The 20,126-nt window shown below is 39.2% G+C and overlaps 2 protein-coding genes across 3 annotated transcripts in view; both read right to left on the bottom strand.

Moving 5' to 3' along the window:
• The window catches only part of LOC126378465 (glucose-6-phosphatase catalytic subunit 1), a 214,899-nt gene that overhangs the window by 9,871 nt on the left and 184,902 nt on the right, over window positions 1–20,126 (bottom strand). The window contains exon 8 of one of the 2 annotated variants that reach the window (XR_007568083.1): window positions 9,528–10,972. The exons of the other annotated variant lie outside the window; for it this stretch is intronic. The gene's annotated coding sequence lies outside the window, so the exon portion shown is untranslated. Of the gene's footprint in view, window positions 1–9,527; window positions 10,973–20,126 lie in introns of those variants that run through there. 2 annotated transcript variants of the gene reach the window in all.
• LOC126378307 (chorion class CB protein M5H4-like) lies at window positions 593–1,675 on the bottom strand. The gene is made up of 3 exons (XM_050026500.1): window positions 1,628–1,675; window positions 981–1,434; window positions 593–846 (listed from the first exon to the last, which is right to left on the bottom strand). The coding sequence occupies exons 1-3, from the start codon at window positions 1,673–1,675 to the stop codon at window positions 593–595; spliced, it is 756 nt and encodes a 251-aa protein (XP_049882457.1).

Raw genomic sequence — 20,126 nt, 5'->3', positions numbered from 1 at the left:
CCCTAGCATTATTCCATTTTTCCTGACGATTTGATTGGTCCAGTCTTTTACAGAAACGACTGCCTGTCTGACTTTCCAACCCGCGAAGGGAAAGCCAGCCCAATACAGGTTAGGTCACATACCTCCGAAAATTAATTTCTCGGGAATATGGGTTTCCTCACTATGTTTTCCTTCACCACTGAGCACGTGATAATCATTTATGATCCAAACTTGAATTCGAAAACAAATTCGATAAAAACTTGGTTGGACCTGTGCTGGATTCGAAACTGCGACTTCAAAGTGAGAGGCAAGCGTTCTACGAACTTTTTTTTTTATTTGGTGAATGCATTACGTTATGTGGGACTCCTCGGGTGTTGCCACCCGGTATACCCACTAAAACACAACGGTGTTCCTCCTTGTCGCCGTGTGGCGGGGATACGGGAACGCACACAACCGCGACCCCGCCGGCGGATGCCCTTGCGGGCCCAGCGCCCATGGGAGTGCGTCAAGCGCCTCCCCCTCCGCCGAGGGCTGCCCGGAACACTTGGGAGCCCTACGGCACAGGACCTATGTTGTGGACGGCGGTCCCCCGACCACCGTCAACAGGTCCCCGTCAAGGCGGCGCTCGGTCGATCGCGACCAAGTGCGCCTGTCGCCGCCTTCCCGGTCGCCTGCGGCGAATCGGGAGCGAGTCGACAGAGTCTTCCCGTTCCCTCTCCACCACTTCCTTCGCAGACATGACTATGTCCGCGAAGGTGGCGACCGCTCTCCAGGCCTGCTCGCTGTCGATCATGGCCCTAACCATGGCCGGCAGCGAGAAGCGTTCTACGAACTGGGGTAGCACGAACTGACCTGGGCTAAGTTCGTCTGCATAACATATAATATTGTGTCAGGGTAATTAAAAACAAATATTATAAATAAAAACCTTATATATTTAGCAACAAAGTATTAAAGAACAATTTACAAAATTCTTCCGCAGCCGCCAAGTCCTGCGCCCAAACCGATCCCTGAGCCTATCTTCGGGCCAACATTGGCGCCAATATTGGGCGAGCCTGCGCCTAAATTATTGCCAAGGACAGATCCGCCAATCTCGTTAGTGATGCCAACATTGCCATTCCCGCAGGAATAGCTCGTCCCGGCTTGGCCGCCAGTCGGTATTGCGCCTTCCACAGCAACAGTTCCAAGTAGGGGTAATTGGCCATCGACAGCCAAGACACCTTCTATGGCCAAGTTCTCAGCCAACACGGACAAGCCTGTAGGTGCGATTGGTGATTGGCTGGTGACGACAAACGCGCCGCCATTACTTGTGGCTTGGTTGGCGGCATAGCCTAAGTTTTGATTGGCGGAGTAGCCCAAGTTTTGGTTGGCGCCGTAGCCTAAGCCAATGTTATTCGCTATGAGGCCGTTTGCGGAAGCTTGGTTGTTGATGCATTGAGCTGTTATGGTCTGGAAATGAAAAAAAATAGTTTAAATCCATTTGATCGAATAAAGGCATCTTTGGTTTTCTTAAAGCAACTTTAGCGCTATCCTCGAGGCTTACGGCAGTGAAGACTACCAGCTCCGTACTTCCGAGGGCACGTTAAGTCTTAGCTGAGAAGAACCCCGTAACGAACGAAGTCGCAGGGAAAAACTAGTTTACATTATTTACCTGAATAACAAGAACTGAAGCGCAGAAGACGACTTTTTTGAAAGACATTTTAGTAGATTGCTTTAAAAAATGTTGCTTATTTTATATTTTTTGTTGTCTTTAAACAAGTGTTGACTATCGAATGATTTAATCGACAACAATTTCTCTCTTTATACATAAGTGCTTTTGTTAAATTGCAAAATTATATTTAGTAATTTGTGATAAACAATTTACATGATGTAATAGTTATACCTGCATTATGATCAAACATATACCACGTAGAAAATCAGATAACGTGAAATTATAAAATTGTATTGTATTGAACTTATGCGTGATTCCTAACAAGGTGGGCAGACAACTGATAAAAAGTCCTAAAATGAATAATGACGAATACGGTTCATCACACATAATAACGGCCTCCGTGGTCCAGTGTTTGAGCGTTGGGCTCACGATCCGGAGGTCCTGGGTTCGAATCCCGGTGGAGACATATCACAAAAATCACTTTGTGATCCCTAGTTTAGGACATTGCAGCTTGATCACCTGATTGTCCGAAAGTAAGACAATCCGTGCTTCGGAAGGCACGTTCCCGCTATATTACCTAATATTCAATATCTCCTATACTTAAAGGTTGCCTGGAAGAGATTGCTACTTAGCAATAAGGCCGCCTATTGTACTAATTCTATTTCTCTTTTTGTATTTTGTTTTTTCCTGTTTGTGCAATAAAGTATTTGTTATGTTATGTTATGTTATGTTATGTTAAGCCGTTGGTCCCGGTTACTACTTACTGATGTATATACGTAGTCGTTACATGAGCCATGTCAGTGGCCTTTGGCGGCTCAATAGTAACCCTGTCATCAGGGTTGATGAGGCTAGTAATCCACTTCATAACCCACACGATAGAAGAACTTGTAAAGACTAAAAAATGACAACTTACAAGGTATTATTTTAGTAAGCATCATAATAAGCTAATAGTTTACTTATCAATGCTGTCTGCTACATAGATGTGAATTGTGTTACAGAGCTTCTACCCCATCAGAGATTGTGAGCGTGAATTTAAATATATATTATATGAATGTGTAATTTCATGGAATGTTTTATCAAAATTTCACATTAGAGCTCTTATGTAATGTAACAAGGAAAATAATTATCAAAAAAATATTACATTAAATTACATGAAATTTTAGTTACGAAAAAAATATTACGTGTAACACAAAATGGAATCTAATCGGTATAAAAGGAAACCTTTCTTTTTGCACCTGACATTTGAATAAGCGTTTAAATCAAAATGGCGTCTTTTGGAATCATTTTTATGTGTCTTCAAGCTTTTCTAATCCATGTAAGTTATCTTTTTATCGATACTCTTTAAGTTGCTTATCATGCCGAGAACAACCTCTGCTGTCCAGTGGTTGAGCTTTAGGTACACGATCCGACGGTCCGAGGTTCGAATCCCGGTGGGGATATATCACAAAAATCACTTTGTGATCTCTGGTTTCGTTAGGATATTGCAGGTGGTTTGGTTACTGATTTCTGATTTCTGAACTCTTAAAGACTAAAAAGTTTCAACTTACAAGGTATTATTTTAGTAAGCATCGTAAGCTAATAAACTAATTATCAATACTGTCAGCTGCATTGGTGTGCATTATGTTACAGAGCATCTCTTATTTAAAATTTTTGAATCTACAACATTTCGCTATGTCGTAGATAATCTACTTCACAACCCACACGATATAAGAAGTTTTTTTCTTCCAGAACGCGTTTGGCCAACAACTGCCATGCAACGCAAACGCGCAGACTCTATCGCTGGCAAACCTGCCAAGCGGCTGCCTAGGCCAAACGCCACTAACCGTTACCAGCGCAACATTTACGCCATTAACTAACAGCGTGGCCAATCAGGCTGGCTTGCCAGGCCCTAGTATCCAGGCTACGGTGCCAAACCTGCAGTTTGGCGATGTGTCTCTAACTGGGGATTTGCCTATTGGTGGCACGATCAAAGTGAGTGGTTGTTTCCCAGTTTACGGCATGGTGGCGGTCGATGGTGTGGTGCCATCCGCCGGGTCGGCTGTTGTCAACACCGGCTGTGGATCCCCGAATAACATCCCACAGCAATATTGCGCCAAATAGAAATACTTAATATTAATAAACTAGTTTCTATTGAACATTTTGTGGTTTTATTCGTCTTTGTGAGACTGTCCTTTGTTTGGTAAGGACTTTCAGGCTCGAATCACCTGATTGTACGAAACAAACGATAACAAAAAAAAACGTAGATAATATTATTATTTACTATATACTAAGTTTTTCGTAGTTATACGTAATTTCCACAGACATTTAATACTAAATATAATATTAATAAACTTTAATTTAATATTAAATATCTGTGGTAATGAGAGACTTTCCAATCGGTGTTCCCCAAACCCAAAAAAAACACGACAGATGGCGTTAAATCTTTATTGATGAAGGGGTTAATACTTTATTCAAATCCTAATTCAAAAATATCTTTATTCAGTTGGTAACATAGTTACACTTTGAATCTTCAATTTTTACATAACGAACGTCTCATCCGCCTAAAACTACGTAGCTTCTCACAACCTGTATAGCCGGGGAAAAGAAGTTGCAAGAAAAACCTCGGCACAGGGCCCTAGACGTTCTTTTAAAAAAAATAAACATAAAATATTTTTATACAATTGCGTAATTCAGCTGCCTAATATCAGTTCTCAGACAGTTAATCCCATGCATTCATATCTCCTAAATAATCACTAACTTTATAATAACCTTTTTTGTAAAGTTTTTGTTTAACTACTGTCTTAATTGCGTCAAATAGCAAAATTGCTTTGTAAATGAATTGCTTCTATGTGGACTTTTTATCTTCCTGATTGTCCGGATGTAAAATGATTCATCTCAGGACGTCCACTACCACCTTATGGTCATTTCGGCAAACATCCGTCTTGATTTTTTTTTGTAAGTAATTGTTTAGTGGAAATTTGATATCGTCACTGGAAAGGCAAAATTACGTAAGCGCCAAAAGGCCATTTCGAGAAAAAGCCGTTTAAAGTTTCATTTTTTCGTTTTTTTATCATAACTTTTTACCCAATTATCCAATTTAGATGATGTCAATGTAAGGTTACATTGTTTTTTAATTTTCTATGTCCAGCAATACATATCATAACAGTTGGATTGCTATTTTAGGATATAGTGGCGCTTACGTAAAAATGACTTCAGTTTACAGTAAAGCAAATTTACTTAACCGCCATCTGGTTAAAATATTATTTGGAAGCAAAATTACTTACAGCTCCTACGACAATGCATACGAGAACGACAATATTTCTTTAAATATAATAATACTCTAATGTTAGCGGAGTAAAAGTTACTGTAACGACTTTTACACATCTGCTTTCATTATGTGAAAATTGCCTAAAAAGTGATCGATTGATTATGTCAGTTCACCAAAGATTCTTTAAAGTAAGTTTTTGTAATATCTTACATGGGTAAAAAGACGTAAGAGACAAATAATTATTCTTAATACCTCCTTAAATTACTTATTACTTCAATTGATTTATAAAAATAGCTATTAAAATACTGAAGTGCCAGAAATAAAGTTTCATAAAATATAAATAATAGCGTACAACCCGTTATCTGTTTGTAAAAGTTTCTTTTTAACACTTTCAAAGACAGAACGTATACGGACGTTCCGATTCCAAGGTGTCATACTACCTATTATGAACCACCAATGACCCATGGTCTCTGTTCGTGAAAGGGTTAAACGGTTTTATTTAGCTAAACCCGTACGGTATATTTGTATCAAAATTAGATATTGCAATTTAAGTACCTTCCTGTTGTCAGATTGATCTGAAATTTGGTACGCACCTTTAATTCCGATGTCAATACAATATAATAAAATCAATAACATTATAAATCTAAGATGGCAGCCGGTACATAATGGGGGATTACATATTTTTCCAAACCCCCTCAATATGGGTATCAAATGAAATAGCTACACAAGTAGAATACTGTGATTATGTCAAAATTTAAAATCCAAAATGGCCGCCGTTCCAAAATAGCGGACTAGGTACATATTTTTCCACAACCCCCTCAATATGGGTATCAAATGATAGGACTACACTAGTAGAATACTGTCATTATGTCAAAATTTCAAATCCAAGATGGACGATATTACAAAATGACTGAAAGAAGGATGTTGCCCTTAATTTTGTCATTGGCATCCACCGTCCATAATATGCAGTGCAGCACAGTGGATCGCTGGGTAATGATGCCGCCGACGAACTGGCAAGGAGAGGATCAGACACCAAGGTATATGGACCCGAACCAATCCTGCCGATACCTTTCAGTCAGTTACGCTCGTGGGTAAGGGACCATACCCAGCAACTACACAACGACAGATGGGCACAGCTGCCCACATGCAGACAGTCGAAGGATATCATGTCTATGATATCCAATTCACTCGCCGACTGCTTCGCTTAAACCGCAATGACCTCCGAATAGTAGTGGGCAGTATAACGGGTCACTGCCCACTCAATAAGCACCTATTTAACTTAGGGATAACGGACAGCCCACTTTGCAGAGGCTGTCTGGACGCAGAAGAAACTGCCCCCCATGTAATTCTGGAATGCACGGGAGTGTCAGCGCAACGGGTAAAAATCCTCAAAGGAATGGGGTCGCTCCGCGAAGCCTGTGAAATCCCCAGGAGGCTTCTGAGCTTCTGGAAGGAGATAGGTTGGCTCACGTAGTCAACAATTACACGCATAATGGGCCACCTTAGAGTCTAAATGCGGAAAACAGAGCCCACTAACATAACATAACATATGCAGGGCAGCACAGTTGACCATGCAGTAGTATATTTGGGCTCAAAATTGTTTGAATTAGGACAAGCATACGTGGCTCTAAGTCGAGTCAAGTCTCTGGAAGGGTCAAGTCTTTTTAATTCCTCAATAATTTCTAATTCCTCAATAATTCCCCTTATTGTTTTTCAGAGTATTTACCACGAAGTTTAATACACTTTTCCATTCGCTCGAACCAGGTATTATTTAACATTTATTCCACTCCAAAGTAGAAGTGTTCAAAATGGCTGACTTGAAAGCGTTGGCCGCTTCTTCACCGCACTGGAACCTTTGACCGCGAAGAGTTTCTTTTTTAATTTTAGGAAATGTAAAGAAATCATTGGAGCTTAGGTCAGGACTGTATGGAGGATGGTCAAGAATTTCTACGTTTTCCTGCTTCAAATAATCGTTTGACGAGCGGTGTGTGAGCTTGCGTTGTCATGGTGCAGCATCCTGCACCCCTGCGCATCATCATGCGTCGCTTTGGGTTAGATTTTCGAAGTACGGCGATGACTTGTGGTAAACAAATTGTGGTATACCAATCCGCATTAACCGTCCTACGATCTTCAAGTGCAATTGTCTCAACATGACCGATTTTCTCCACGAAGGTAGCCACCATCTTCTTTGAAGTGCTTCGAGAGCGAACAACTTTAGTCGGCTTTGACTCGTTTTGGAAGACCCAAACTGTGGATTGTTGTTTGGAATCAGGATAATAGCATAAATCCAAGATTCGTCACCACTGATGATGTCGTACACGTGATTTGACTCTCCTCGGTTGAACCTCTGAAGAGTTTCCTTACACCATCTGACGCGGGCTACCTTATGATCGTCAGAAAATGCGGGATGCAACGGCAAACTAGTTTTCTCACACCAAGTGCCTCATGCAATATCGTTTAAATGGTTGTCCCTGAAATGCCTAATAACGCCTCTATTCTCGGTATGTCACATGACGATTTTTGAGGATTAGTTGTCTCACAGCAACGATATTATCTTCAGTGAAGGCGGATGTCCACGCTCGAATTCTAAATACCAGCGTTCGATGGTTCGCAGACATGGCACTTCATCGTGGAATAGAGATTTTAACTGTTTGAAACACTGAAGTCGCGGTAGGCCTCTTCGAAAGTTATAGATTTTTTTTCTTTGTAAGATTCATTTTCGGACGTGACCTGACAGATTCAAACCAACGCTGTGACTAAACAATTGCATTAATCCTAATGCTTTCAATTGTTTTGATATTCGAAATTCCAACAAATTTGAATTTTGAGTTCTCGATTCAAAATAGGCTAAATATGCAAACGACAGAACTTAAAAAGTATAACAAAGTCGCTTTTTCTGTCCCTATATCCCTATGTACGCTTAAATCTTTAAAATTGCGCAACGGATTTTGATGCAATTTTCTTTAGTAGATAGAGTGATTCAAGAGGAAAGTTTATAGGTATGTATAATAACATCCAATAAATAGTGTAGAAATACTGTTATTTTTGAGGATTTTAATGTGATGTCGTAAATAATTTCATTTTTCCTCAGCATTGCATCCGAGCGAAGCCGGGCGGGTCGCTAATAAATTATAAAATCAATTCTAAAATAGTTTTACTTTTAGACCTATTGTTAAAAAATAACTTCCTGGGAAACTTACTGCTAGCCCACAAACTTGCTTAATAACAGCATAAAAATGCGAAGGCAAATTTACGTACACGCCTTACTTATTCTAAATACTGTAAGTCAAAATTACTTATACGCCATTCACTGCATAAACATGCTAAGACATTTTTTTCTTATACGCCTTACTTATTTTAAAAGCTGTAAATAAAAATGACTTATACATAGTCTATTTTTTATTTTCAGTAGTCCAAAATTACTAATAAAATGATACTTTTCAAACTATAGAATGCCAAATTTACTTAAAGTTAATATGTAGTTATTATATAGGAACACAATATTACTTATACACCAGTCACGAAAAAAACACCAAAATCTTGTCGTTTAAGAAGCTGAAATTGAAAAAATTCAACTATTTTTAAATTTACGTAAGCGCCAAAAAAGTGCTCGTATCGCAATGCTACCCAGACAAATCGACGCAGAATGAAACGCTGATTCCGAATATATAAAAAACCCAAAATACCTATTTTGGCGCTTACGTAATTTTGCCTTTCCAGTGACGATATGATGTTATTGTCTTTTTTATGTGTGGCACCCTTTTATAATATTTAAACTACTTCTATTATATTCTATTCTTTGGTGGCATGGTACATGGTCGGTTCCGGATTAGCTATTCTTTACTCCGGGTACCGACGACCTCCGTGGTCCAGTGGTTGAGCGTTGGGCTCACGACCCGGAGGTCCTTGGTTCGAATCCCGGTGGGGACATATCACAAAATTCACTTTGTGGTCCCTAGTTTGATTAGGACATTACAGGCTGCTGATCACCAAATTGTCCGAAAGTAAGATGATCCGTGCTTCGGAAGGCACGTTAAGCCGTTGGTCCCGGTTACTACTTACTGATGTACTTAAGTAAGTAGTCGTTACAAGAGCCGTGTCAGGGGCCTTTGGCGGCTCAATAGTAACCCTGACACCAGGGTTGATGAGGTTGGTACTCCACCTCACAACACACACGATAGAGACTCAGGGTGCCACAAAGTTGTTGTCAGAGAAGGGAAAATAAATACGATGAATAATAGCCAATATACAAGTTCCATAATGTTTATTGATTCCTGACAATTATTGCAAAATAAATCACAATTGAAAATTACACGTGTTCATATTCTAAAATAAAATCTACACAATGGTACTAATTCCAGCCAGACACATTCCAATTTTAAGTTGTGCTCACGATCTGGAGGTCCCGGGTTCGATTCCCGGTAGGGACAAATCACAAAAATCACTTTGTGATCCCTAGTTTGGTCAGGACATTGCAGGCTGATCGCCTGAATGTCCGAAACTAAGATGATCCGTGCTTTAGAAGGTACGTTGATCTTTGGATCCCGGTTATTACTGAACTGATGTAAGTTACTTGCATGAGTCACGTCAGGGGCCTTAGGCGGCTCAATAATAACCCTGACAACAGGGTTGATGAGGTTGGTACTCCATCTCACAACTTACACGATAGAAGGAGCCAAATTGTAAAAGATTATGACGACCAACAGTAGCATTGGTAAAAATATAAGTATATAGTCAGATCAGTAACATACATACATACATAAACTCACGCCTATTTCCCACCGGGGTAAGCAGAGACTATAGAATTCCATTTGCTTCGATCCTGACACACTTCTCTTGCTTCCTCCACATTCATCAATCGCTTCATACACGCACACCGGTTCAGAGTAGATCGTATATTGATACTCTGAACCGGCGTGCGTCATCTCCAATTTGGAGATCAGATCGGTAACTTTTTACTAAACGTCAAAACACAAAATTACAATGAATTTTTATGAAAAAGCAACCTGTGACGTCATAGAAAAACGTGACAAAATGTCGCACTTAATTTACATTTTTCTTTACAAAAATTTGGTGGAAATTTAAAAAGAAATTGTACTTAATAGGTATTCATGTTACATTTCAGCCAGTGATGTGCTGTTGACAGGAATGTTCCCACTTTGACAAATGGCATTAACTACTTGGCCGGACAAATGGGGAGCGCTGAGGGCTCTCGCCCGGTATAAAATTTAAGACAACAGGTCTGAGGGCTAAAATTTGAGACTACAGGCCTGAGGGCGCCCAGTTGGGCGCGAACCTCGGCTCAGGGCGTCATCTGAGGGGATCATATTTGAAAGAATTAATCGACCCTAGTGGATCGATAGCGATAAGCGCTGAATGAGGGAAATCGTCGACCACGCCAGCGGAGTCAGTATCGCCTTGAAGTGTTTGTTGTCGCGAGTTGATTGGCCGCCTCTATGGCTAAGGTAATCGGGTCGTCGGGATCGTATATCACATCCTTCGGGTTTTTCAGTAAGTACAGTCATGAGCAATATTATGTACCCACTTTAGAACCCTGTCGCACTATCATATTTGACATTTAATGAGACTTACGGTTTTTTTTTTCAAACAAGTTAATTTGACATGGTTTCAAAGTGTATGTCATATTAGTACTCGTGACCGTACCGTCCTTGCTTTGGGAAATAAGAAGGCTGAATAGTTACGTAAAAAGGACTTTATTACCTTTAGGCTTATAGGATCAGAGGACAAGAAAGAAAAAAAAGAAAAAAAGAAGCCAGTGTCATTATTATAAAGAGTTTTTACAACAGGAACATTCCGGCTTTGAGAACATTCTCGAAAACGGAACTTCAGTGATTACAGCACGGATAGGTAATTGAGGAGCTCGGTGGCGCAGCGGTAAACGCGCTCTGGCTGCGATTGTTGAAGTTAAGCAACTTTAGCAAAGGCCGGTCATAGGATGGGTGACCACAAAAAAAAAGTTTTCATCTCGAGCTCCTCCGTGCTTCGGAAGGCACGTTAAGCTGTTGGTCCCGGCTGCATTAGCAGTCGTTAATAACCAAGAGTCCGCACTGGGCCCGCGTGGTGGTTTAAGGCCCGATCTCCCTATCCATCCATAGGGAAGGCCCGTACCCCAGCAGTGGGGACGTTAATGGACTAATGATGAGGCGATTTAATAGTTTATATTTTACGAGCAAGTGTGTTGAAAAGGTATTTTCGAAACTCTTAAACGAGGATAGGGTAACCACAGCCGCATCCGCAGCCAGGTATTACTGGCACCTGCACAGGCAAAGTCTCAGCCAAGAGACTGCTGACTGTCAACAGTGACAGTGTATCAGCAAGACTGTTAGCCACAGTGTTAGGCTGAACGACTGTCTGAGCGATGACTGGGGCTGGAGCCTTGATTAGTTGTGGGGCCAGCAGAGTTGGGGCCAGAATCTGGGGCCCAGCGATGAGCGAGGGCGCCAGAATGTTGGGCCCACAGGTTCTTATCACTTGTGAGTTGGCCTGTGAAGAGAAAGAAACATTACAAATACACAACATAAACAGCCTATATACGTCCCACTGCTGGGCACAGGCCTCCCCTCAATCAACCGGAGGGGGTATGGAGCATACTCCACCACGCTGCTCCAATGCGGGTTGGTGGAGATGTTTTTACGGCTAACAGCCGGGACCAACGGCTTAACGTGCCCTCCGAAGCACGGAATCATCTTTCTTTTTTGGACAATTAGGTGATTCAAGCCTGAAAAGTCCTTACCAAATAAAGGACAGTCTCACAAAGTGATTTCGACAATGTCCCCATCGGGAATCGAACCCGGACCTCCAGATCGTGAGACTAACGCTCTAACCACTAGACCACGGAGGCTGTTATTACAAATACAAATATACTTTACTGCACCAAAATAAAAATAAACAATTACAGAAGATTCTTAACAAGGTACACGGCAAATGGCGGCCTTATCGCTTAAAGCGATTTCTTCCAGACAACCGTGAGGTGAGGAAAAATTTAAAAATTGAAATTTAAAGATCCCGGTGGGAAATAGCTAGGTATGTATGTATATCCATATAAGCAACGGGGTATAACGTAGAACCCTTGCCTAGAAATACTGGTGAAGACCTCAGCGGTTGCATCGGCGGATATGATATATGGAAAAAGCCAAAGTGATGTGTCCAGGATCGATAGTAAGTTATTGTGACACAAAGATATCCTTACCTGGTAAATGACAGCTTGAGCCACTAAAATTGCGCAGATGAACAACTTCATTTTTTTGGGGTTTTTTTAAACTTCAGAATCGAGTGTTCTAATGTATTAGAATTAAAAAATCGCTCTATATATAATGGAAAATTACACAATAATTTTGTAAATACATAGCAACGATGCTTATCGAAACTTTATTTCAGAAATATAGTTGTGTCGGAAACATAATTTCGTTGAAAATTGATGTAACACGATTTGATAAGTGAAATAGATATCTTAGTGGACTCAATAAAGCCAGACCTTCCTAACTAACTTCTAATTTGCCAGGAGCAGGTCCGATTTTGATGATTTATTCATTTGTAGTACATCATTTATAATCAGAAACATCTTGATTGTCGCAAATAAATAATTCGATCAAATAAAAAAATATGTTTCTTAAAAAGTAGATTTACCTATAGTACTTTTCTGATTACCTCTCCCTGGCAAGTGAGAAGTGAAACCCTTCATTGAATCTTAACCTTTTTTTATATATTTTTTTACGTTGTGGTCCCACATTGGGTGTCGCCACCCGGTATACCCACTAAAACCCAACGCTGTTTTTCCTTGCCGCCGTGTGGCGGGGATACGGGAACGCAATTGCACACAACCGCGTCCCCGCCTGCGGATGCCCTTTGGGCCCAGCGCCCATGGGAGCGCGTCGAGCGCCACCCCCTCCGCCGAGGGCTCCCCGGAACACTTGGGGAGCCCTACAGTACGGGACCTAACTTGTGGACTTCGGTCCCCCGACCACAGCCCATTGATTCTTAACCTAACCTAACCTGTGGGCTGGTTTTCCCTTCGCGGGTTGGAAGGTCAGACAGGCAGTCGCTTCTGTAAAGAACCGGATCTGTCAAATTTTCAGGTTAGGTATCTAAATATAGAAAATACGGGCACGTTCAAAGTTTTCTGATCCCCATTTGAGGGCAGATCGCCAGATTGGCATCTCTGATTGGCAAGCTTCTCCAACGATTTACCAGACGTGCCTATAGCGGTCTGGTGATGTTTCGTGTCGTGTGGGTTGTGAGGTAGAGTACCAACCTCATGAACCCTGATATCAGGGTTACTATTGAGCCGCCAAATACCCCTGACATTCATATAACGACTACTTACTTTCTTTTTGCTTCCCATTAAAATGTTTTTGTGTTTGTCTATGAATTATATTGTTTTTCGTTAAGTTTTACTAACCTTAGTAGGTATTTAAGTGATTTTTTTTTTGTATTACTAACAATTGGGCCGATAATAAACACATTAATTATTATTATTTGTATGTCGTTTCCATATCTCGGGCCTATGGAGTCCCGGACTTTTGGAAGGCAAGCGTGGGGCCGAAGCCAACACGTAGAGGCCTCTTAAGACAATTTAATCTAAATGTGTATTATTATTATTTTTAAAATATTCACAACTATAGTCACATTGGATGATTGATCAGATAACAAACATAATACATAGATAACTATAAATGTTTATCTACGATCTATCGCAACTCTGATTATGAAATATCACGCATACTTAAATATGTGATCATTTACAAACTGATTTAGTGATAATTTCGTCTTGTGAAAGAGTGAAACAACTAACCACGTACTAAATGTTTAGGGCATACCAGTGACATTTCAAAATTAATTGCAAAATAACCAATATCATGTTACGGAACACTAAATTATGGATTATCATCTTCGTTGTACTCAAAACAGTAAGTTATTTTTTTCAAAAATATTTCTTGACTACAATGGCGGCCCTAGCAAAATATTTAGGTGTTGCGTGTCCTCATAGAGGCACCCCTCATTCCCTTAAAATACAAAAATTTTCAATTAATTTACGACCACAGAATCTACCAATTTAAATCTTTTAAAAATATTGTTTACGGCCACCCGGTAAGAGTTATATGTGGGCGCAATCTTAAGTGACTTAGCTCATTATTCTGAGTTAATATCAAGAAGAATTTTCCATCACATAAGTTTAGAATTGAAAATAATTAAAAGAAAGACAAAAAAATCATGAATTTTGTAAAAGAAAATTCCACTTGATATTAACTCTGAATCATCCCCCTCAGTATATGTTACGATGTCACTAACACCCTGTATACTATACACCTCTGTCTACCTCTTCGGGGGTACAGGCTGATGCTATGTTATGTAATTTTTTATATTTACAAAAGTAACAATTTATTTTTCCAGTGTTTTGCCGCTAAACCTCCACCAACAGTTTCAATAGCGACCTGGCCATCACTCATCACCTCTAGACCTAAATGCCCATCTGTACCTACCTGGGAAGACCTGAAGCCAGCGATACAAGATCTAGCATCAAGACCCAGAACAATACCATACTCACAACTTCTAGAAATAGTTAAAAACGAGAACAAAACGGGATGTGAAGATAATGTTGTTGAACTACAAGCTGTAGAACTAGAAAATAATGGAACGAATGAAGATTGGAATGGGATTACTGAAGACATTGATAGAAGTGGAAAAATTGACACTGCAGAAGGTGACAATACTTCACCTTACCCAAAAAGTGCTTCAATAGACACGCTACCAAATTACATTCCAATTTTCAAACCTAAAATTAAATACGTAGCTAAACCCAAAGAGGTTTTAATAGAAAACAATGCAATAACTAATTTGAACAAAATACCTGAAAATTTAAATTTTGTAGCTGGCAACTTAAATTCAGACGATAGAAAAAGAAACAAAAACGTTGTTGTACATTTTATTACTAGTGGTAATCAAGTAAAAGCTGAAAATGCAAAAGAAAACTGCAATCAAGTATTTGGTAACTTAAATGAAGTTGACCGTAAAGAAAGTAAAGATCTTGTTGTACAGTTTATCAATAATGGTAACACCAAACCTGCATTAAAAGTGGATAGAATTTGTTGTAACAAATATCCTGTAAATGTCGCATCTACATCGATCAATTCTTTAAGAGAACCTGCAAATATGAAAACTATGAAAGCACCGTCTAATTCTTTAACCATAAACACAATATCTCACGTACCTTCAAACAATGTAAACTTACTACCAAAACCAAATATAGAAAGTGTAAAACCAGCAAAGTGTTCAGAGGCGACAAAAGATGCGAATTTAGTATTTTTTAAACCTGAAACAATAGATCTAATGAACGTAGATGGAGATCTTTTGAAAAAGGTTACAATGACTGTTCTAGTACCTATGTACTCGTCGAAATTAAATGTATAATATCGGCAAGGGTCTTGCGGCGTTTGAATGACATTGACAGAAGAACCCTGGAGTGAGCCATCGCCATATAGAGGACTTTTTGGCGGGAACGGGAACGGAACGGTTGCTTTCTTCATTGAGTAATCTAAATAATTAATACGAAGTGGTGTTTTGTGGTTAATTCGCATTAAGTTAGTTGGATGGTGTTATTATATCGAAATATTCAATAAACAAAACCAACTTCGCTTCATGGCAAGAAGCTGCTTCATATCTCGAAAGTTTAATTATTATTTATTTATTTGTACACAATAAAAGAGACACAAGGAACATACAAAGAAAACAGATAGTACAGTGGGCTTACCACCGTAAGCACGCGACTCTTTCTTGCTTCGACATACATCACCCGTCTCTCTCTCACATTACTAGGCCTCCCCCAAGGATCTCCACGACGATCGGGCCTGCGCCGCCCGCATCCAGCGGCTTCCTGCGGCCTTCATCAGATCGTCGGTCCACCTTGTAGCGGGCCTACCCAAAAGTACCTATAATTAGTTATTATACAGGGTGTTAGTGACATCGTAACGAAAACTTTCAGGGATGATTCAGGCCATGATTCTGAGTTGATATCAAGTTGAATTTTCCGTCGCAAAAGTATGGAACGGAAAATAATTTAAATAAGCTCTAAAATTTTCATGACTTCTCCGACAGGAAATTCCACTTGATATCGACTCAGAATCATGGTCTGAATCATCCCCTTCAGTATTCGTTACAGTGTCATTAACACCCATACCTACTTTGTATGGCTACTGTATGTACTTGTATGGGGTGTAAGTGACATCGTAACGAATACTGAGAGGGATGATTCAGCTGATTATTCTGAGTTAATATCAAGTGGAATTTTCCATCGCAAAAGTATAGAATTGAAAATAATTTAAAAAAACTAAAAAAATAACATTAATTTTGCGACGGAAAATTCCAATTGATATTAACTCAAGATCATGGTCTGAATCATCCCTCTGAGTATTCGTTACGATGTCACTAACATCCTGTATAGTTTATAGGGTCAAGTATTTATACATTATACTTAATAAATTATTACTCATTTTTACCTTTTCATGCGTTTTTTAATTATAATGTAGCTACGTAGCCACGCCAGCAGGGTCTGCATGACAACCGCGCCGCGGAATTTTATTCCACGAATTTTATTGAGCGCCTCGACCAATAAACGATACGACTGCTATCTACGTAGATGGACGTCAAACGGCTATTGGTCGAAGGCCTCGATATAATACGCGCCGCGCGCGGCGTGATTACCGTGTAGAGCCTACTGGTATGCTCAATCCTTTGATGACGTAAGTGTTACCACTGTGTTACCATTAAATTTGTATCTCCAACATTCCAAGGACGTAAATTTTATAATTGAAAATTAGGTAAATTACTGACTAATGTATTTAATTACTATTACTTGTCACATACATAAGTCATTAAAACCAATCATGTACCTACTTTAGAACCCTGTCGCACTATTATATCGACGGGGAAGAAGCAAATACTCCTATCTTACACAGACCTAACTGTAAGATAGGAGTATTTGCTTCTTCTCCGTCGATATTTTGACATTTGACAAGACTCACGGTTTAATTTGTCAAAACAGTTAATGCGACATGGTTTCAAAGTGTATTTAGTACTCGTGACCGTACCTAGGTAAACATACGAAATTCGATTTTCTGACATTGATCCCAAGTCGGCGTACTTGGGAAGGACACAAAACAATCGAATGCCTACGTGTCGAGGAACGAGTAAACAACGTGACGTCATCAACATGGCCCCTTTTGCACGCATGCGTACTTAACAGTGCGAGTCTACACGGGGTGAATTGGGTCGTGAACTAGGTTCAAGATAAATTATGAAATTCTGATTACTAAATAAAGACAGATCTAAAACTAACAAAAAACATTTTTTTTTCTACTTAAAACTTATTTATGAATTTTAACCAAGAAAAACGTAATAATAAGTCCGACATTTTATCACGTTTTCTCGCAAGATTCCGATCCCGTGTAATTTTTCGGGATCAATCCCGAAGCATAATTATGACGAGATCCCATTCGAGATTGACGGGATAGAGCGAATCTCCTTGAGTTACACTTTTTGTTTTGATTATGCTGATATCCAAAGAAAACTTAATTATTTAGTTAGTAATATTGAAGAACAAAGGTATTTTGTTTTCTTTCAAAAAATATTTTGTTTTAATTAACTTCACTATCAAAAACAAGCAGTTTTCATCGTTTTCAGCCATCAAAACTTCACATTTTTTATGAACCAGACGAGGACCCGAAAATTTCGAGATCTCGCGGGATTGATATTTCCAATCCCGTGGGATCTCGAATTTGCGATCTCGAGTCGGGATTGCATTCCCTAGTTGCGCTATGTAACTTCTTTGTGGTCCATAAAGTATAATTAATTATAGAGAATTGGGTAAAGAAATTGGTTCTAATTTAGTTTTAAGAAGCTTGCCTAAAGTTAATTATAAAAAGTATTTTTTATAAATTGTAGTAGTTAGCAAAGGTGGCCCTCCACCTTGTGTTGGGTATTTTCATTATCGACCACAAAGTAATTTTTGTGATATGTCCCTACCGGGAATCGAAACCGGGACCTCCGGATCGTGACCCGTTAAAAAAAAATGTGTTTCTAATTTCCCATCCGTGTGTCGAGCGGCCACGTTCAAATACACCCCTAAAAATAGGGTGGTGTTACTATAGAGCACTGCAGTACAGTCGACATTGAACCGCGAATCCTGAATGTCGTTTTCCACGTTTGAACGTTCGAGAAATTACCAAAGCCGTGTTTGGATTGATGTACAAAAACGTATTAAAACTAATCGTTTGTTTTTTTGTGCTGTGTTAAGTGTTAAGTGAAGTTATTATGACGTTATTTGCCTTACCGGCTTCCATGTTGAAAGAACAAAAGTTTAAAAGTATTGATTCTACAACGATCACTATGCCTTCTTTAATTTTTCGAAATCGGTAAGTTTTGTCGATCGATTTTTGCGTGCTTCTTTGAACAGGCGTTTAGTTTCGTTATATGGTCTGAGGTTTGGTTTAAGAAAAAGAAAATACAGATTATAATTCATTTGAAAGAACAACATGTTACTATTCTATTTTTCTGTTCTGTGACACGGATTTGTGTCATAATATTTGGGAATGAGAAATACAGACAACTCCAAAATACGTACCAACTGTTATTAGTGATATATGCTTTGGGTCGTGTACTAGTTTCAAGATAAATTATGAAATTCTGATTACTAAATAAAAACAGATCTAAAATGAACGAAAATCATTTTCTTTTTTCTATTTAACTTTTTTATGAATTGTAATCAAGGAAAACGTAATAATAAGTCCGACATTTTATCACATTTTTCTATGACGTCACAGTGTGCTTTTTCATACGAATTCCATAGTAATTTCGTGTTTTCACGTTAAGTAAAAAGTAACTAGGTAATTTGACCAGATCTTCTTCTATCGCGTGGGTTGTGAGGTGGAGTATCAACCCCATCAATCCTGGTGTCAGAGTTACTATTGAGCCGCCAAAGGCCCCTGACATGGCTCATGTAACGACTACTTACTTACAACAGTAAGTAGTAACCGGGACCAACGGCTTAACGTGCCTTCCGAAGCACGGAACATCTTACTTTCGGACAATCAAGTGATCAGCCTGTAATGTTCTAACCAAACTGGGGACCACAAAGTAATTTTTGTGGTATGTCCCCACCGGAAATCGTATGTTACCTAATGTTTAAAGATATTTTTGAATTTGAATTGGTCATAAACATAAAAAGGTGCATTCAACAGCCTATGTGTATACGTCACACTGCTGAGCACAGGCCTCCCCTTAATCAACCGGAGGGGATACGGTTGCTTCACCACCAGTTCCGGCAGTAAAAAAGCGCAAAACTTATGAAAAAATAACTTTATTACCTAACCTTTAGGCAGATAACACAAGAGTACAAGAAAGAACAATTTGCAAAAGAAAAGCAGCCAGTGTCCTTACTATTAAAGAGTTTTTTTTAACAACAGGAACATTCCCGGTTTGGGAAAGTTCCCGAGAACGGAACATCACTGTTCACCGCCCTACTCTAGTGCGAGTTTTCAAGCTAGTAGCCAAGACAAGACAAGCTAGTATTCCTTATTCTAAGCCTATATGTAGTAGGTATTATTCTATGACTCAGGTAAATCTCAGGTTACGTGCAAGTGTCACTGCAAGTTATATTATAATGTAACATAGAATAAAATATTAATAACTACTTCGTAGGTACTGCCCACTCGAAAATACCTACTTAACGCAAAACCCCAGCAGAGAATCGCCCGGCAAAAATTGTTTCTTGTGTATTGCGCGTCATATTTTATAAGGCGCTTCGACTTAACTTTTAAAGTTATATAAAAGTTTCACGGAAATGCATCTGTAGTTACATAGAATATTATTTTATAATTCACTAGCTTTCCGTCCGCGTGGTATTTGGTTATTTATTAAAATAGAGCTTAGATCACTCGCAGACTAGGTAAATAGGTACTATAAAGTAGTTTTCTACTGACGAACTTGCAGAATTTTCAAAATCGGTTCACTAGTTCCAGAGATTCCTTCCTACAAACATACTCACACACTTTACCTTTAGAAGTATTATTTGTTTAATTAGAATCATTATTTTATTATTAAATAATAAAAATAGGTACCTACTACTTACTGAAGTATTGTAAAAATCTGACAAAACGGAACGTAAAAGAATTGAATGAATAAATGTCACATTCTGAATCGGTGGCATCGTGGAAAATTTGTATAACACGACTTATTTAA

Source organism: Pectinophora gossypiella, chromosome 26 (assembly GCF_024362695.1).
Source record: "Pectinophora gossypiella chromosome 26, ilPecGoss1.1, whole genome shotgun sequence".
NCBI classification, from domain to species: Eukaryota; Metazoa; Arthropoda; class Insecta; order Lepidoptera; family Gelechiidae; genus Pectinophora; species Pectinophora gossypiella.
This window is presented reverse-complemented; position numbering and strand designations above follow the sequence as displayed.

Bases quoted from the DNA above. Each gene is read 5' to 3' on its own strand.
- LOC126378307 (XM_050026500.1), bottom strand. From the start codon at position 1,675: ATGTCTTTCAAAAAAGTCGTCTTCTGCGCTTCAGTTCTTGTTATTCAG. The intron at 1,435-1,627 runs GTAAATAATGTA...ACTATTTTTTTT, and splicing joins CTTCAGTTCTTGTTATTCAG to CATTTCCAGACCATAACAGC. The intron at 847-980 runs GTTTGGGCGCAG...TATGTTATGCAG, and splicing joins GAAGATAGGCTCAGGGATCG to ACGAACTTAGCCCAGGTCAG.